Genomic DNA, 19,173 nt, shown 5'->3' on the forward strand with positions numbered 1-19,173 from the left:
AAATGCGGGTTACCTTGAGCATCTTGCGCGAATAATTATCCAGGATATCTATTTATAGCCCCTGGGGTATAGAGATACTGTACTGTGAAAAATCAAATTCCGCTACAATAGCGTAACTGCTGCCCACCGGACTCGAACTCTCAGTATATAAATCAGTCCGACGTACTAGCTCTTGAAGTATTTATCGGCAAAACAATAAATACTATTAAATAAGCAAACCATTCTATGTTAAAACGTATATAGTAGTACACGAGTAGTAAATTAGGCTGAATCCGCCTTGACATCGTATTGCATACTGTACATACTTGTACATCATATTGCATACTGTTAGAAATTCAAAAACCTAAGATATTTCTTATTCTTTTCTTCCTTTATTGCCAGTTTTCCCATGAATTGGGAATTGTTTTGTCGTTTAGTTTTATCAACGAAAAATATTTAAAACTGTTTACTGGGCATATCTTTCCATTGTATCAATAGACGCACAAACCTGTAACAGTTGAATATAGATCACGCTACAATCTCCTAATGCATAACAAGGATTATACTACAAACACATTGTCTCCAGTCAAATCTAGTATACCAAAGATTTTCTTCAGTGGCATTGACAAGCCTGCACTTGCAAGTGTCTTCAAGCCATTGAAAATCGAATGCATATATATGTCCAATGATTTTTTTTAATGACATTATGGGCGGGAAAATATGAATAATGTTTTCCTAGGGAACATGTAATTAATATTATATTGCTTCAAAATACTATAAGCTACTATAAAAAGATTGATGAAACTAATTCGAGCGTCGATGGGTACTACGTATGCGGGGTAGGTTGAAGAACCGTCACTAAAACCGACTAATTTTGAAAACGTTGGGTGCAATCCAAGGCCAACTCCGACGAAACTCAATCATTCCAAGTTTAGTTTACCAATTTTCCACATTGTTTTAGCTCTTAGAATAATCACTTCAAGACTAAGTTTAACGCGAAACGTGGTCAGAGACACTAGAGACCTTTCCAACGGGTCACAGCAAGTGGCTAATAGAAAAAGTATAGCAAGTGTTTTGTAAACAATCTTGAGAAATGTCATTGGTTTCTAAGCGTCTTTTACCACCAAGATTTTGATTCGAGTGCAAGTCAACAACCAGTTAAGAACAAAAGATTGTCAATAAATAATGAGAATTACTAGAACAAAGGCTAGTTGAGAGTCGCCATCGGGTCAATGCAACTCAAGGGAAATTAAGGGAGAAAGAAGATTAGAACATAATAGATAAAGCATCAGGTAAGCATTAGTTTCATTAAATACTACAGGTTATATAATATCACAATAAATATATGTTACTGATGATTACTGATGATATCGGAAAATGAAAAATATTCTTGAAAAACCAAAAGAAAATGATCTTATTGAACGCTGCTATGAGTTCGTCTGTAGTGTTTCCAGTCAATAATAGATACCTTTTTATAAAGCCCTTAAAAAAAGAAAAAAAGAAACTGTTATAATCTGATGATCAAAACACTGGTATGGTGTTTCAGATTACGAACATGTATAATATATAGATGATCGCGTTTTTTTTCACTTACTAATTCAAAAGCAGTATATAGAGGCGTTGAAGTTTAATTCTATCGTCTATGGTTTGCACATACCAATAAATAGAAACGCCAGTCTTAGTACCAACTTATATGATGTTCAGTTCTAGTATCTATACTTATCTATTTTGAGAACAAAGCCATGACCATATCAGTCATAATTACACTATTGGATGAGCCTTTGACTTTGTAAAGCTATATTTATTGTAAATAATGGTTATCAAAATCTTCTATCCATGTATGTATTCATATGCTATTCATATTGTTTGTGTGTAAGTCATAACGTCAGCTGTGTATATTACACGGGGATCAACCCAAAATCTTATATTCCTTGTGTAAATATTCAATCGATAACTGGCAAGTTTGTAAAGAATCCTAAGAACTCATTTCATATCAATACTATAGGAAGTTATTTCGCAAATTTCATTGGAATTCTTCAGTAGTATGAAAATTGGAGATTACAAATATTAAAGCGCATCAAAAAAATGCAAGATGTTGATTTATTCCTTGAAATGGATTGACTTAGTCTCACCTATTTTCCAGTCCTAGGCCTCCCACGTTTCAGGGTGCTCCGCAGCCCCTGTGTTCACTCTGACTGGTAGTTTAAAGCCAGGCGTCCGATCGCATTTAGAGAGCTCGAGGTTCAAAAAGCAAATGTCGCCTGTTCATAGACATCTAACACTAAAGTCGAAAAGCTGTCTTAATGAATGTTGCCTTTGTATAAAATGGAAATCTTTAAACCCCAAAAGTAAAAAAAGGGCTCGTGTGCAAGCAACTTATAATGCAAGACAGTACTAAGATTATCTTGCAAAATAGTCCCTATACTAATAGTATGAAATAGTCGATTATCGATTGTTTGTCTATTGTTTTTAGCACGAATAACTAAAGCTACTTATATATTACAGTATCACAGAAATAGTGTTTAAACTCTTCTTGATTATCAAAATTTGTTTATTTTTCTAAACAGCAAAAAGAAACAAGATGGATAAAAAAGTACTTGTGTTATTTGTTCTCGTAACTTTAGCTGTAATTCTTTCCACATGCGAAGCCAAGTCTACAAAACACACTAGTAAGTACATATAATCCTTAGTTTCTTCTAGTATTTATGGTTTATTATTAAAAGAAAGTTGAGCTTCGTTTTACATTAGGTGATTTTGTTTGCTTTTGCAGAGAAAACAAAGAAAGTTGTTGCAGCAAAGTCAAGTATCAAAGCTGACGCTAAGCCAAAAACAGCTAAGAAAAAGGAGGAGCCAAAAGAAAAAGAAGGTAGATATTAAAAAATAATAGCTATTAAAAAGCATTAATATTAGTTTCAGTTTTAAGGTAGTCAAAAAGAGAGGATTGCCCAAAGCGTAAGAGTAACCATGCACGAGAACAATATAATCCATAATCCAGCCGTCTCCATTACCTTGTGATCAGGAATCAAAATTGCTCAACCTAAACTTTGACCGAATCTGCGCAAATTCCATCAAAGGAATTCGAATCTCAACCTTCTTTTCTAAGATATGCTGAAATCTTCAGTATAAAGGAAATCTTTTAATTAACATATGTTTCAGATGCTGATGACAAGGAAAGCAAAAAGGTCAACGATATTACGAAAGAACAAAATGGTATGCTAAAGAAAAAACAAGTGTAAAAAATTGTATACACTTTTTCCTGAAATGTCCTTTAAAGGAAGGTACGCGTTTTAATGGGGAGGGGGGGGGGGGGAGGGTCTAAACCTTTTTGAAAGGCTTGCTGAATTGATAGGAGGATTATGAACTTTTTTAAGGAGCTATAGGTTACTACGAATCCCCTATCTCCCCCTCCCCCCAAAATAAAAAAACGTAGCTTCCCTAATAGCAATAATGCAAATGTAACGCGCGAATCTCATGGCGTAGTGCTCGAAAGCGAGAGATAAATATCAAATACTAAAATATGAAAACTAGTAAAAACTATTAAAAGACCAAAAGACCAGTCATTGTACGGTTTCCGTCTAAGCTAGCATATGATTAAAACTGATAGCGTTTTAATTTAAAATGTCATCACGTTTGATTAATATTAAGCTCATCTTGGACAGCTAAGGGTTTGTAGCTATTGACTGATCAAAACTTGAATCGATCATCTGATAAACTTGCAGATGATCCAGATCAAGAAGACGATGATGACGATGCGGATGATGATATTGATCAGGACAAGAAAAAGGAGCAGGAAAAATCTCAAGACAAACCACACAAGAAACCTGCAAAGAAGACGACCAAGTCAAAGAAAAAGGAAAAGAAGCAAAAGGATCAAAAAGAAGGTTAGTTCAACTACTATTCAAGTCTTTGTGTATTGTATTAGAATCTAATTATAGTTTGATTTTTCAGAGATCTAGACAAAAAAGCGAGTTTCCTTTCAAAGTACAAACCGAGTGAGAATGTTGTTGAGCCGAAATACTGTAATGTTGAACCGGCCTTAGTCTTAACCTATTTATAGAAAGTTGTACAGAACTAAACAAATAACATAAAATTTGATTTTCAGACGAAACTCTACGCAGTTTGCTCGATTCAAGCATCGGTAAGAAATTGTTTGTATGACATTAATGAAGAAAATAAAGAAACAAAGTAATAAAGAACGAATAAATGGATGAAAGTCAATAAACGCTGTGTATAATATTTGTTTTCTCATATGGTTCTCGTGGGAAGGTAAAAAATATATTCTTCGAATGAGTATATATGTGAAACGGACTGGGTGATCTCAAGTTTACTCCAGCCCATATAGAACTCGTGTTCTAAAAGCGCATTATGACAGCTTTCGTATACCATTTATTGTCCTAGATAACCTAGCACAAGCAGGGAAAGCCATCCAAGCAATTCTCGATGTCACCGTCAAGTCTACTCGTAAGTCATTGAATCACTATCACCTGTTTATGCAACTGTCCAAGGTTGCTTGTGTCAAGAGGTCAATATATTGCCTTTAATAAATCATTTCGGATTTCTTCTGAATTTCTTCTCATATTATACTTCTTTAATTTCAAATGACCAGCGATGGTACAAGTTAGCACCACCGATGCTACGAAAGCAAATGACATCCTTTTGTACCGCACGTTTTCACCTTCCAAAAAAATTTCGAAAAAAAAAAATGTCTTATACAGTTCATGCAGCACCTAGTATTGTGTTTTAAACTAAATAATGTATTCTTCCCGCAAAGCACCTCCAGCTGCACCTCCAGCTGCTCCACAATCATGCTTTGGAAGCTGTCCTGATATTTGTGCTCCTTCCTGTACCTCATCATGCTGCGCATTTCCGCCTATGGAGCCTTCTCCACCAGGTCCGTACCAAGTACCATACAGAGCAGGATACCCCAGCTACTCTTCCCCTCCTGAATACCCTCCACAGTACCCACAGCAGTATCCTCAATCCATGCCATATGGAGCTCAAAGTCAGTGTCCTCAACAGTGTACTGCACTTCCACCTCAGTCTCCTTGTCCCTCTGCTTGTCCTTCAGGTATATGTATTTGCTGATTACCAACTTTTCGATTCTTATATAGTCTTTTAGTATCAAAAGACTTGTGAAATAATACTATTACTAATCATGTGTGGTGGTAGCACTATCGTTCTATTGGTGATAGTCAAATAGCCAGAAGAGACAAAGGAGAGGAATATCAAAATAGTGTTTTTTTAGCTTGTTGATCCAGTTTTGGCAAATTGTTCACCCAAGGTTTCAGGATTTTTCTAGCTATTTTGATACTGAAGAAATAAGTAAGAACTCTGGGCACGAGTAAAATAATTAGTAGCAATTTCGTAGCCAATTTTTCTACTAGGGTTAAAATTAAATATTTTGAATGCATATATTGTATGTTGTTTGTGTTTGCTAGTATCTAGCACTAGGTTTAGAAAACTTTACTCTGTTGCTTTACCCTGTCTCTTTTCTCTCCTGCTGCAAATAGGATGTTGTGGAGCTCAGGCAAGTGCACCTATACCAGGGCCTCAATACCTTCTTCTTGCTCCAAAACCAACAACACCAAAACCAACTAACGCTCCAGCTCAGAGCCAATCATCAAATGGTCAGTGCCAGGCTCCATGCCCGCAAACTTGTGCACCACTTGGATGCAGCTCAAGCTGTTGCCAGGCAACGATGCAACAACCAATGATGCCACAACCAATGATGCCACAACAAATGATGCCACCGATGATGCCACAGATGCAGATGCCACAGATGAGTGGCTGTCCATCATACTGTAACCAAGCTTCTCAGTCAATGGGCTGCCAAAGACGATGTCCAAGCCAATGCTGCAGAAGAAATTAACAAATCCAGACTTTCTATGGATATCATAGTCTCGGTAGTGCATAAGGAAAACCTTTTTAATATAAAAGTTAATTTAAAATGAAGAATACGGGGAACGTTATTTGTTTATATATATGAATGTTTTGATTATAGAATATTTTATTTGAACGAACTGAAACTACAACTACTATAATTGTTCATGAATCGAGAAAAATTTCCAAAGGCAAAAAAGTGAAAATGTGAATTAACTTTTTCTTGTTATCTTTATGGTTCAAGTCCTCTGTATTACAATACATCACAATCATAGCTCATATCAGTACTTTAAAACTATAAAAGTTTTGTATCATAAAACTTTACCAGGTTGCATTTACCAGGTTGTCATGAAATTTCCACGTAATGTCGTCATACAAATTCAAAACAAGAGAAAAATATGTAATTGGGATTTATTGCAACTTTTGACAACGATCTCTCAAATCTCCTTGGATTCAACACACTCTACTCTTGACATTTTGAACAGTTGTAAATTTTAGAAGACCCCTGGAATTACTCGTGGCGTCTACCTGATCTCCAAGGTCTACCAAGAATTTTTTCAAAAGTCTGAGCTTCAAAAAAAAATTAAAATGCTGCGGCCCATTAGGGCATTCAGCTTCAAATTTAGATACCATTTTGCAATACAAAGTCATTCAAAGCCGGTTTTACCTCGCAATAGAGATTGTTTGTACTTTAAAAAAGATAGATTAAATTGTAACAAAAAAGAAATTACTTGTGTCTTTATTTTCAAAGAGTTTATGCTAGAGGGGAAAAAGAAAAAGAAAAAGAAAAAGAAAAAGAAGAAACATCTTAAAAAACCCACTCAACTGGAAATATATCTACGTTTTTCCAGTTTCAATTTATTGCATGACTTTTAACGCAAGCAACCAACAGCAACATAACAAACAAAGTTTATTGACCATGATAAGCGTACAGTATACAACCTGGCAATAACTTTTACAAGCTATAAATAAACAAGGAAATTGAATTTGATTAAATTAGACTGTGTTAGTCAAAAGGTTGGAGTTTGCAATTGGAAAAATCACCAGGCGAATGAAGAAAAAAATTCAATTAGGTCATCATTAGGGGGACTTGATTTGTTTTGTTAAGGTTTCTTGGTTGTTTTATTGTGTCACTGACATTTCTCCAACACGACTGTTGATTCTGTTTACATTTTGATCGTTATGTATTGCGGTAAATTAAATCAAGGAAATTAACTTTAAAATATCACACATGCCTATATTTCAAAACAGGTTAATCTCGTGTTTCAAGATGATAGTAAAGGGAGGTATTATTTCGTATACTATTTTATATATAATATAATCCAGGAAGAACCATTCCAACACTTTAGATATGACTAATTGTAGAAAAAATGTTGTTATTCTAGATCTGACACTGTGAATAGCAACATTAAACTCTGAACGATCAACGTGATATAGGTTCACTTTAAGAGTTTCGTGCAATTAACAAACGTTCTTCTATTGCCTTGAGAATATATACCCATGTGCAATATAGTCCAGATTACTGCCGTGAGAAAAAATTAAGATTTCAACTAACATTTAGAGTATACGATTTTTATTATCTTTCTAAGTGTGAATCTTTCAGTTCAGAGTTACGTATGGTGTGAAAAAGACATGTTTTTGCAACATAGTGATTCCTGACACAATTATCTGATGGGCCAGAACGGTAACCGGTAAAACTTGTATGTGTGCATATATATACAAGATCAGCAGTAGCACTACATCTAATACCATACTACGAACCATATTGAAGTAGCAACAGTTCGACTTCTGAGGAAAAGGTAAGGGCGTTCTCATGAAACGCTATCTCATTCTCAATCATTCGATAAGTATCTTAGTTGTGATTCATTGAGACATTTTGAATGAAACTTTAACTTAAAAATGCTTTTAATCTTCATTTTAAAATTTGACTTTTAGTGACTATTCAGGTTATGTATTAAGCTTTTAACGGCGTAAAACTGAGTAACTGAAAAAGATTTAAATATTCTATTTACTTACAAATTTCAACACTACATTGTTTTCCTAGTTACCTATTTTAAGAGTTTTTCAGTTTTAAAACCGAAAAAAGAATTTTAATATTTTATTTACTTACAAATTTCAATACTAAATTGTTTTTACAGTTAGAATTTTTTCAGTACTAAAACCAGTAGTCATCGTTGATGTTGTTCAATCTAACGCTCTAAAATCTTGGGATAGCTAATTGTCATTTATACTTATTTTAGTAGAATTCAGTTCGCAGATAAAGTTGTGTTCTGTTAGAAAAGACGCGTTGTTTTGAGTGAGAAGATGGCGCGTCAGAAAAAAATCAAAATCAAACCAAGCTGTGAACTGAAGAATTTTTAAGGTGCTTCTTAATAGCCACACAACTGTCATACACAGTGCCCGCGTAACTATTATCCCATATAAGCTCAACTTCTGTTCTTAAGATCTCGGTTAAAACTCGCAAGGCAGAGCTAGATGTTCACTTTTTGCGCAATTATTTGCCAATCGTTTAACGTTAATAAATAACTGACGATAGCAGCCGCACTGCCGATAAAATTATTGAACTTAAAGTTGTCGTTATTTTATCAAGATATCTCATGTAACCTATAAATGATTGATAATAGTCAAATAATTAACAACATTTTCTTTTGTATTTGCCAGGAAAGATGACCAAGATGATTATCTTAGCGTTATGTGTACTTCCACTTGTTTTTGGAGCTCCAGCAGCTCGTAAGTCTACTTGTATTTTTAAACAGAACAATATCTATTCTATTTCTCTAATGAAATCCTTTTTAACATGAAACTATTTTTTCCTGTCATCCAATATGGTTGCCGTCCGCGTGGTCGGTGTCAAATCCAAATTGACTCTAGCATAATAGACCTCTATAGCTTCGTATGCAAATAGCCCATTTCAGATCGCATGACTTTTCCTTGAGAATCGTTCTTTTATGACGAACATGTTAAAATATTAAGATATGAAAGAATCAACTCCCAAGAGTTACATCACATTGTCTGAAATGTGCACAACAAACAAGTAAAGAGGTCTATTAGTTGCACACTTAAAAGATGGGACAGTAAGATATAACATTAGTTTTAACCTTTTGGTAAATCTCATGTGAACACATTAACTACCTTGATAATCAAATCTTGAAGCAATATCCAAAATGATTTGCGTGTTCCGTTCTGAAGGTTCTATTCCATTTTGCATATCTTAAATTCCAAATGTCAAGAGACGAAATTGTCACTACAACCAAGGGCGGCAAAAGCTGAAAATCTTTGGGGGGGGGGGGGGGGCATTGCAAAAAATCACAACATTAACTTCTTAACAGTAATAAAAATAGTATATGTGCATTTTGTGCATTGAACCGATATTTTGTGGGGGCCAGCCACCCCCCCCCCCCCCCCCAAAAACCCAACCATTTCGTGGGTCCCCCGGTTCCGCCGCCCCTAACAAAACAAGCTATCAAACAATCCAACTAAGTACATTACTGAGAATGATTATGTATCTATATATCTATTTATGTATCTTAACTTATCATTTGTCCAAAACAAACAGCTCCTCGTAAGCAGCCTCAAAGAACTCTTGTCTACAATAGACCAGGCTATGGATCTCCATATGGAACCGCCTACCAACGACCTTATGCCAGCCCCTACCAACATTCTTATGGCAGTCCCTACCAGCAAGCCTATGGCAGTCCCTACCAGCAAGCTTATGGCAGTCCCTACCAGGCTATGGGAGCTCCATGTGGACAATTCGGCACCCCATGTAACCAACCCATGCAAATGCCATACCCTCAAATGCCCATTCAACAACCCTATGGCTCACCATACGGAGCATCTTGCTCTCCTATGTGTGCAAGTGCCCCAGTAGCTTATCAGGCTCTATGCTGCAAACGTTCCAAAAAAGATTAAAAGAACAATAACATCGTCTGCTCCTAATGGTCAACACTTAGCATGCATCCATAGAATGTGCACAAAGCGAGGACAAGAGTAAATCTATCAGGGCTTAGGAACTGACCAAGTGCATCTATAACTCAATGTATTCACGCTCAATGTTGACTAATGATTTCTTTTACAATGTACATAGAATACACACGCTAGATAATGAGAATGACACTAAACAAAATCATCCGAAATCATTGCTTAAAATTGGTCAATACACATTTAGAAAAAGTTGAATTTCAATGACTATTTCCAATGGGAAAATAAAATTAACTTTCAAACGTTGTTGATGTTTTTATGTTTGCCGTTTTTATTTCGGCTTTTGTTAATTGATTGGGGATGAATTGTCAAATTGAAATTAGGGATAAAAAAACAAGACGCACTATAGGCGTTCACTGGGTTGCCTGTATCGTGACACAGAGGCCTCGTTGCAATGTTAGTCAAAAGATAATGGGATGGTTCACAGAAAATAATGATTTCGTTTAACTCGTCTAAGACGATCTTCTCCCTTAAGGTGTTCGCTACATACTATTAAAATAATTGCATGTTCCGCCCTTTTTTAGGCTATGAAATAAATGAAATAAATATACAGCCTCATAAGTAGCCGACTAGGAATAAATCTTTTTTCACTAAAAAAATGTCCTTACTATTGAAAATTTATATCTAATAAAAAATGGATTTAAAAAAATAAGAAAAATCTTATCGGTGGATAAGATGGGATTCGAACCCACCAAAAGAAAATCAAAAAATCGATCCCACTGTGCCATACCCCCGAGACATCCGGAGAGCTGGGGCGGCGTATGGACTTCGGACCTGACGGCGATTAAATCCTTCTGCCCTTGGGTGTACGAATTACGCAAGAAAATGTTCTAGCCGAAGCATCAGGGGAGAGACCAGCCGGCCCCCAGACCATATCGGCTGACCCCTTGCATCTCTGCCACGCACGGAATCGGTTGACAATATAATGTTAAAAAGTCTAGTCTATTCGGTGCATTGTGTTTACAGCTATTGTTATGCTGATTAAACTGGAACCGTGGTCCAATGGATAAATCGTTGTCGTTCAAGATACTGAGTCAAGCTCGTTTGCGGAGGGTTCGCATTCGGATGGGTGACCTAAACATTATACCTACTCACGCTTTTGCTTCTTTTTACGTTTTATAGAATAGTGAAACTTTTCTATTTTTGAGTAACATATTTCTGTTTACCATTCTTATGTCTCATTATTTTATGCGCTGGATTTTACTGACTCTAGTTTGGTACCATTTGGGTGCCTATGCACAAACTGACACATGGTAAGAGGTATTGATGCAGCAGAATGTGTGAAAACATGTATAGTCAACTTATCACGTTGGTCGAACTTATCCTAAGTGAATTGTCCTATCAATATTTTCAAAACTAGAGTAAGAGCCCAAAGTATCCAATCTAAACATGTTTTAAAATCATCTGTCAATCCTTTCTATTACATTGCAAGGGCAAGTACAAGTTTAGCAGGTCCATTTTCATCCACTAAAGTTACAGGTTGTTATCTCTACAAGCGAAGTTTTTTTAAAACGTTAGGTCCGTAGAGAGGGAAGAAGGAGAGCAAAGCACGATTTCCTTGCTCAGCGATCACCTAGTTATGAGATGAAACGTCAATCACTCTTTGGTCGCGGGCTATAGTACATTCATGTTATTTCCAGTTTCAAGAAAACGACTCAGCATATCTAAGGCATGGCTAATTGAGTAATATAGCAAAAAAATAAAGAAAAATTTATAAAAAGATATTGAATGGGTGTATGCTGATGATTGTTGCCAAGATAATAGGTTTCGGTACTGGCTACAGTTTGAAAGTGTAATCATTTATTTTAAGTGATCACTTGACGAAATATTACCATATTTGGTGTGATAATCGACAATTGATTTTCATTTGCTTTGAGTAAATTCTTTACAGCTAAAAGTCGTTGCCTTTTGACATTTGTTCTATCCCTAAAGGATATAAGTTTAAAAACCTAACTGGAAAAGTGATTTTTTTTCAACACTAAACATATAATATTTTTTTGAAAAATCATTTTTGAACATTTTAAATGACTATTCAAGTTGCAATTACTTTTTTCAAAACTTTTAGCAGAGATATTACAATTTTCCAGTTAGATTCTGATTAGCAATAAATAGTAGAGCTAAATTAGCTACAAAAGAAAAACCAAGAAGAAGTTTAAGTCTTTACTCAAGAGCGATAAAGTTATTTCAGTTTTACAAAGAAATCGAAGACAGGCTCGGGTACAAAGGTCCAGCGGTTTTCACGTTTTCATGATGAAATACCTTGTTTATAACTGCACAGCCCTTGTAAGTAGATATCTACAGTTCATAGGAAAACAGTCAGATTGATATGTACATAAGATATAGACTCAAATAAGGCCTCGACTTAATTCTTTGATATGCAAAGAACTAAAGACTTAATTAGAAATGACTCTTGCAAATAATTGTAAATAGATAACTAAAGCTCATAGGAGAACAGTCAGATGGACATGTAAATAAGATATGGGATCAAATAAGGCTTTAACTTAAGTATTCTTTAGTATACAAGGCACATTTAGAAAGCGTTTAGCTTTCAATCTTGCAAAAGAATAATAACTCAGTTTTAAATTAAATACCAGTATTCAAGATTATGAATACATTAGCGAATTGTAATAAAACTCTTACCTCTAAAGCTTGGCATTAAAGATACCGAGTAACGACTATTACACATTGTAAATGTAAAAAGATCGCGTCCCTTCTTCAACCGGTTGCCATTTTTAATTCAAATTCGCATGCGTTGTCAGAGAAACCTAGCGCCCAGTCCTTTTAGGTCGCAAACTTCGCGGGGGTCTAAATGTCGTTCGATAGCCATGCCTTAGATATACTGAGGAGCTTGAAATGGATTCTTAAGTATAGGGTAAACAGTGAAACAAATAATCTTGTGGTATATATTGTGTATAGAACTTTTTGTATAGTCATCGTTACTGTGTCACTTTATATACAAATATTTTACAAATATTGTACAAATATTATACATATATATATATATCCATTTCTGATGGTACAGCTAAAATTGATGAAGATTGGTGATGAAGAAGAAGAAATCTACCGAATTTTACCGAGACTGATATCTGACAGTTAGTACGTGGGGAACCGGTACGTTTTCCTCAGTAAATTCAATCGCTAGAAACACTCTCCCAAAGATCCAACCAACCAAAACTGTTTGTTTGTAACCAATGTTATGCGGCTAATACCAAACATCTGATGAATAACTCATACCATCACCCATCTAGGTCTAGTAATCTAGTAATCTTCATTTGTCTACATATCACGTGACATTTCACGCAGGCGCGCTGATTGAGTTCTTATGTCACCACATTATTATGGATTTCCTTCACATGTGACATAATGTTTTGCGTATCATCACTATTCATCAGCTGTTGTTTTTCATAACATTCCTAGTGTTTTCTTGTCGTACAGGCTGTTTATTACAGGTACCTTCCTACTCGCCGCTTGCTCATTCGCCCTCATAACAAAATATTGACCATTTTTCTCAGCCGTACTTAGATTTCCATTTAGAAACAAACATTTCGTGTTCAAATTTATAATCAAATAAAATCAAAAGCGAAGTGTCGAAATGTTTGTGAAAAGACGTTTTGTTTGAACGTCCCAACGGAAGAAACAACCCTTAGAAAAGTTTTTGGGAATAGTTTTCATAAGTTAACCTTATTATTATGTTAACCTTTGATGTAATCAAGTCTAAAAATTCCGGTAATAAAAACTAACTCATAAAGAGAAAAATAGTAGTGAATGAATGGAGAAGAAATAAAGAAAGAACATTTTCATTATTCATTGTATCAAGTAGTTGATTCAGTACTCTTCTGTTGACGATGAATAGAAGTAACGAAGTACAGGTACATATATCTAAAAACCAAAACAAAATGTGATGACAAAGGAAACGTTTGAATCAAGTATTAATAAATAAAATAATGACCTAATTTCTGGAGTAGGCTACCTAGATCTATTCCTTTTAGTGTAGTATTGGTGTCCACCGGAAAGAGTTGTATTTACTAACTCTCTTGAAGACTAAAAAAGGGGTAAATATAACCTTCCTTGTTAATTAACAACTAAATTACAATTGCACAATTTAAAGCAGGAATAAGGTTTTAAAACACAGGCATTTGATATTACTTGTTTGGAATAATGAGAAATGTTTCATCAAGTTGGACTGATGATTCTATTTCAATGTACTCTATATTGTAGACCTTTGCCCTTTTTTATTCGTTATTTTTATTATTTTTAAAGATATAGTGTGGATAAAGTCTAAATGAATCTTTTTCTGCTAGAGAATGAATGTCTTTGTTCTTATTAATTTTTTGCTTTTGGTGGTTTTCAGGAAAGGTTTACAATGAAGGCGTTACTGGTGATTTGCGCTTTGCTGATATGTGTTCATGGAAAATCAGGTAGAATGAATTATAAGACAAACCATCGCAAGGGTTTAAACGATTAGCCATAATGATACAGTTTGAAGATGTCAATTGAAACTAAATATTTTTTTGATTATGACAAAAGATGTCAGATGGTCACTGCATTTAACATTGATAAAATAAAGTGATCAAAAAAATGTGATTAAAATTTTATATAAGGAAGGCATTTTACAGCTTGTTTGTGGCTGGACTCAGCCGATTAGTGTTTTAGAGCCATAAATTGTTTTATCAGTTTTTTTATATGATGGTGACACATATACGACTTTATAAACAATCAACGTTTGATAATAAGCTTCCCACGGGGCCCAAACCAAACTTGATTGATTCTTAAAGCAAAATTTTGTTTTTTTATTTAACTAATAACATTATTATCTGGCAAGCTAGAAGAGCCCAATGAGAATTTTGTATAAATGCATTAAATGTTAGAAATGTCTAGCTTCATCTGAAAAGCTCCTCAACTGTTGAGACGGCTAACTTTTGTTAAAATAAGCATCATAAATGAAGAGTAATGCATTTGTTATCTCTTTCTTAAAAGTGAAACAAAGTAAACATAAAGGAGAAAGCAGAGAGAAGGACGCCCGATATCCCGGACCGCAGGGATTCGGGCAACGACCAGGATATGGACAACAACAACGATATGGACAAAGACCCGCCTTCGGGCAACAACAACGATATGGACAAAGACCAGCCTTCGGGCAACAACAACGATACGGTCAGAGATTCGGACAACAGCCCGGACAGAGACCAGCCCACGGAGCAGCACCACAGGCACCTCCTTCAGCACTTAGACAAACAACATATGGAGCTCCTCAATTTGGTGCCCAATACGGACCCCCACCACCACAACAATATGGATCTCTTTTCGGCGCTCCTATCAGCTATGGTGGGCCACCAATGCCATTTGCACCATCTTCTCCATGTGCACCATCATGTGCAAGCATTCCACCAGCATCACCTTGCCCACCCACTTGTCAACCAAGCTGCTGTGGTGTGAACCCTGGAGCTCTTAGTCAATCCGGTGTTCCAGGACCTCAATTTCTTGAAATACCACCAGCTGTTACAGTCCCTACTCCTCCCCCAACCAAACCAACAAAGAAGCCCAAGAAGGGTAAATCCAAAGGCTGTGCTCCAAGCTGCGCCCCAATGTGCTGTAGCTCATCTTTCATGGCTCCACCAATTCAAATGCCTCCAATGCCAATGCCTCCACCGATGCCCATGGCTCCACCAATGCCAATGGCACCACCGTGTCCTCCATCTTGTCAACCAGCTGCTCCAGCAGCTCCTTGTGCTCCATCATGCCCTGCCACTTGTTGCAGGCGCGGTTAAACACGTTCGCTTACAATAATTATATATTCAACAATGCTGTTTGGATTTTTGAACTTTACAATTTTGTCTTTGATTGGCTTTTGTTGGAAAAGGAAATTCTGATTTGATTATCGACCACAAAAAATTACGAAAGTATGGAAACAAGAAGTCTTTGTTAACTAACAAAAAGAAGGAACAAGGATTATTAAAACCCCATCGAAGACATTGACAGGTGGACCTTTATTGCATGGCTCAGATGTGGACATCTCTAATGATTTTTGTTTCATTATATGTCATCGGGTTTGGACTAACTACATGGTTTTACTCTGTTTTTAAAGCTTAACGGAAGCAAATAAACGTTTGGGCAATTGATTCTTCTTTTTTTTAGACTTTTAAATTGCTTATTGTCCAATTCTTGAAGACTACCCATGGAAAGGGCTAAACTCCATGTAGCGCTTGCAACATTCCTTGGAGCAACAATCCGACTCAAGACTAAATCAAGCTTACAAAGACTGCCTGCAATCCAAACTCTGGTTAAACTTTTCGCTCAAGGAGATTTCCTTAATTTAGCATTAACCTTCTTTTTAGTTACAAATAGATTTAGGTTTTACTTGAATTTTCTACTTTTTTTAAAGCAATACAGTATTTCTACGAGAATTTACTAATATTAATAGTAAACCATGTAAGGCAACATGTAACTCTCTTTTTTTACGAGATATTGAACAACTCTTGTGATCATATGATTGCTCAAGAGGCTGAACTCACTTATTAATGGCTTCCGTAAATTATTCAATCAAACAACCTTCTAATTTACTAATATACTTATAAATTGCTAATTACAATCATACTAATATAATAATATATCCAGAATCTGGATTCAAAATAAGATGGTGTGAAGTTATTAATGTTATCGCCGCTATGTTGGCTGACATTAACAAAAAGGTTTAAAGCTGTGATAATAACGACACGGGCAACATATCGTATAACTTATGCTTGTCACAAGTTGCAGAGCAGTACGCTCTACACCAAATAGAAGGCTGCTGCAACATAAATTCAACTAATATACTAATATACTAATATACTAATATACTAATATACTAATATACTAATATACTAATATACTAATATACTAATATACTAATATACTAATATACTAATATACTAATATACTAATATACTAATATACTAATATACTAATATACTAATATACTAATATACTAATATACTAATATACTAATATACTAATATACTAATAGTAAACAGCCATTTGCGAAAATGATGGCCGCTTCGAGCATATAATCAGTACATTACCATATCGATATATCTGGTGTATTGTGGGTAGACGGATTTATCCATTATTCCAAAAACAAAATGTTCTTAAAATACTCCTCCAAACTGTACTTTGGAAGTTGGCAATTTAAGCATCATTTTGTCAAAGTATAGAAGTAATTCCAATAGTGCACCCGGCATATTTATATAATGATATACTTTTTCTTGGTGGTTACGATTTTTGCGAACGATTGTAACTGGTATTATCACATTGTACTTTTAGATTAATGTGGACAAAGAAATTATTTTCCTAAACATTTTCTTTTATCCTTTCGTTGTGAATTTTGATTTATCTTTTTAAATATCATACGAAACTGAAGGTAATGATATTAAATAATAATTAAAAAGTTAAAAAAGCCAAAGTATTACATTATTATTCAAGTGGTTTTTATAATAACCTTTAGTGGTTTGCGCTCGTTAGTCATAACAATAAATAAATAAAAAAGGCATGGCCGCCATGTTGGATGATAAAGCAAAAGAAATCAATAGACCGTTTTCTCAAGGTTGCGTGCGCATCTAAGGCCCCGTCCACACGTATCAGGAAATTTTTGTACCCGCCATTTTTTTTTTTTTTTTTTTTTTTTTTTGCGGATACGAAAATGTTCGCGTCCACACGCAGTGTATTTGAATCGTTTTCGAATCGTTTTCACTGTCCACCCGTATCCGGAAATTTCTTGATCCGCCCTAATGCACGCTAGTGCCTGCTCCTTTGACGGATAGTTTTTCTCATTGAGCATGCGCAAAATCGTGTTTACGTCAGCGTATTCGAAAATTTGCGGATACGACCGTCCACACGTATCCGTATTCGGAGCGTATTCGAAAATGTCCACTCTGGAGACCGTTTTCGAAAATTTTCTGATACGGATACAAAAATTTCCGGACACGTGTGGACGCAACTCGTATCCGCAAAGAAAGCGTGTGGACGGGGCCTAACTTGACGGGCCACAAAACTGAAAACGCAAATTCAGTAAAATGGAGAAGACAATTGGGGGGGGGGGGGGGGGGGGGGGGGTGAGAATAATCGATTTTATGAATAACTCGTGTTATGGTATCATGCCCCGTCAAGTTCCTTACATTTGGATGCGCACGCAACCTTGAGAAAACGGTCTATAACAACCCTTTTGACGTGAAAACGGTCTATAACAACCCTTTTGACGTCCCGGAAAAGAACAAGCGCAACGGGGAGGGGGTGAGGTATGAAGACTGGCCACATTACTATATTACTACATCTGAAAAAGACCAGTAACGACGTGTCACAGTTGATTCAAAATACTGAGGGGGAAAAAGACAGACCCCGTGGCTTTAACCTCCCAGAAGATCATGAAAAGGGGAAAATGGTTATAATTTTAAAAAATCCGTTCAATTTACTCATTTACAAATATTTACTGATAATGCAATGATCAGTGCAATAAAACGGACATATATTGCAGAGCATTTTTCGTGTGTAAGGATCAACTCCATTAGGAGCATAATATAATAATAATGAAGAACACACGAACTAAATGCACGTGTGTTACAAGGCTGCTTTAGTTGGTTCCCAGCCTTTTTGTATTTCGGACCACTTGTCATTACTTTGTTTTTGAGTGTAAATTGGATCTCAAACTTCAATGTTTCGTTTATTTATTTGAAGGTGTGAAAATCTTTTGTCTTGCAATATTTATTGATTATTTTTCAAGTACGACCAACCAACTAGCCTTTTGCACTCTTGGATGAATTGGCTGAGGATCAGTCTCGTTATATGGATATTTTTACATTACATGATTTGGTCAAAACACGGCATTCTCTGACTCATTTTCAACACCCAATCACAGCATACCACAAAAATAGCTGTGCTTAACAAAAACAATATCTCAGTTGAAAGAACACCAGTTAAGTGGACGGCCATTTTGATAACTCGAACAGGTTTTGCATACAACGATAAAACTTTATACACTAATATCGTCGAGCTAAATTGTGCTACTATAGATTCTTCTAAGTACTTATAACGTCTAGGAAATTTTAAAACGTGAGCTTGTGTTTGCAAATGACGTGTTATGAGGGGCAAAAGTCAAGACAAAAACAACAGCAGGGAACAACTAAAAACAAATACATACGGGAACGCTTACTACCTTCAAGGAAAAGATCTGGATAAATCATTTACTTTTTAAAGTTTAGTTATATGTGAAAAAATAGCATAGTAATAAAGGTGTATTGAAAAGTTTGCATTTGTAGACCAGACTGGTTGATAATGACCTGATTTTAGACAGGAGAGACGCGC

The 19,173-nt window shown here is 35.6% G+C and overlaps 3 protein-coding genes across 3 annotated transcripts; all 3 read left to right on the plus strand.

Moving 5' to 3' along the window:
• Positions 1-1,184: 1,184 nt before the first annotated feature.
• Positions 1,185-6,580, plus strand: LOC116293473 (uncharacterized). The gene is made up of 9 exons (XM_031700901.2): positions 1,185-1,271; positions 2,547-2,648; positions 2,750-2,845; positions 3,136-3,189; positions 3,699-3,860; positions 4,082-4,117; positions 4,378-4,440; positions 4,751-5,047; positions 5,490-6,580. The coding sequence occupies exons 2-9, from the start codon at positions 2,561-2,563 to the stop codon at positions 5,846-5,848; spliced, it is 1,155 nt and encodes a 384-aa protein (XP_031556761.2). The 5' UTR covers positions 1,185-1,271; positions 2,547-2,560; the 3' UTR covers positions 5,849-6,580.
• Positions 6,581-7,559: 979 nt separating this feature from the next.
• On the plus strand, positions 7,560-10,086 carry LOC116293480 (uncharacterized). Its single transcript, XM_031700911.2, has 3 exons — positions 7,560-7,658; positions 8,521-8,589; positions 9,416-10,086. Exons 2-3 carry the CDS (start codon positions 8,526-8,528, stop codon positions 9,769-9,771), a joined length of 420 nt encoding a protein of 139 aa, XP_031556771.1. The 5' UTR covers positions 7,560-7,658; positions 8,521-8,525; the 3' UTR covers positions 9,772-10,086.
• Positions 10,087-13,806: 3,720 nt separating this feature from the next.
• LOC116293475 (uncharacterized) lies at positions 13,807-17,278 on the plus strand. Its single transcript, XM_031700904.2, has 3 exons — positions 13,807-13,892; positions 14,192-14,258; positions 14,818-17,278. The coding sequence occupies exons 2-3, from the start codon at positions 14,204-14,206 to the stop codon at positions 15,606-15,608; spliced, it is 846 nt and encodes a 281-aa protein (XP_031556764.1). The 5' UTR covers positions 13,807-13,892; positions 14,192-14,203; the 3' UTR covers positions 15,609-17,278.
• Positions 17,279-19,173: the final 1,895 nt, after the last annotated feature.

Source organism: Actinia tenebrosa, unplaced genomic scaffold (genome assembly GCF_029948245.1).
Source record: "Actinia tenebrosa isolate PJP-AT-01 unplaced genomic scaffold, QUT_ActTen_1.0 PGA_scaffold4__44_contigs__length_22323623, whole genome shotgun sequence".
Classification (NCBI taxonomy): Eukaryota; Metazoa; Cnidaria; class Anthozoa; order Actiniaria; family Actiniidae; genus Actinia; species Actinia tenebrosa.

Coding starts and splice junctions, on each gene's coding strand:
- LOC116293475 (XM_031700904.2), top strand. CDS start 14,204: ATGAAGGCGTTACTGGTGATTTGCGCTTTGCTGATATGTGTTCATGGA. Junction 14,259..14,817: donor ATGTGTTCATGGAAAATCAG/GTAGAATGAATT, acceptor CTTTCTTAAAAG/TGAAACAAAGTAAACATAAA.
- LOC116293480 (XM_031700911.2), top strand. CDS start 8,526: ATGACCAAGATGATTATCTTAGCGTTATGTGTACTTCCACTTGTTTTT. Junction 8,590..9,415: donor TTTTGGAGCTCCAGCAGCTC/GTAAGTCTACTT, acceptor CAAAACAAACAG/CTCCTCGTAAGCAGCCTCAA.
- LOC116293473 (XM_031700901.2), top strand. CDS start 2,561: ATGGATAAAAAAGTACTTGTGTTATTTGTTCTCGTAACTTTAGCTGTA. Junction 3,190..3,698: donor TATTACGAAAGAACAAAATG/GTATGCTAAAGA, acceptor ATAAACTTGCAG/ATGATCCAGATCAAGAAGAC. Junction 5,048..5,489: donor TCCCTCTGCTTGTCCTTCAG/GTATATGTATTT, acceptor TGCTGCAAATAG/GATGTTGTGGAGCTCAGGCA.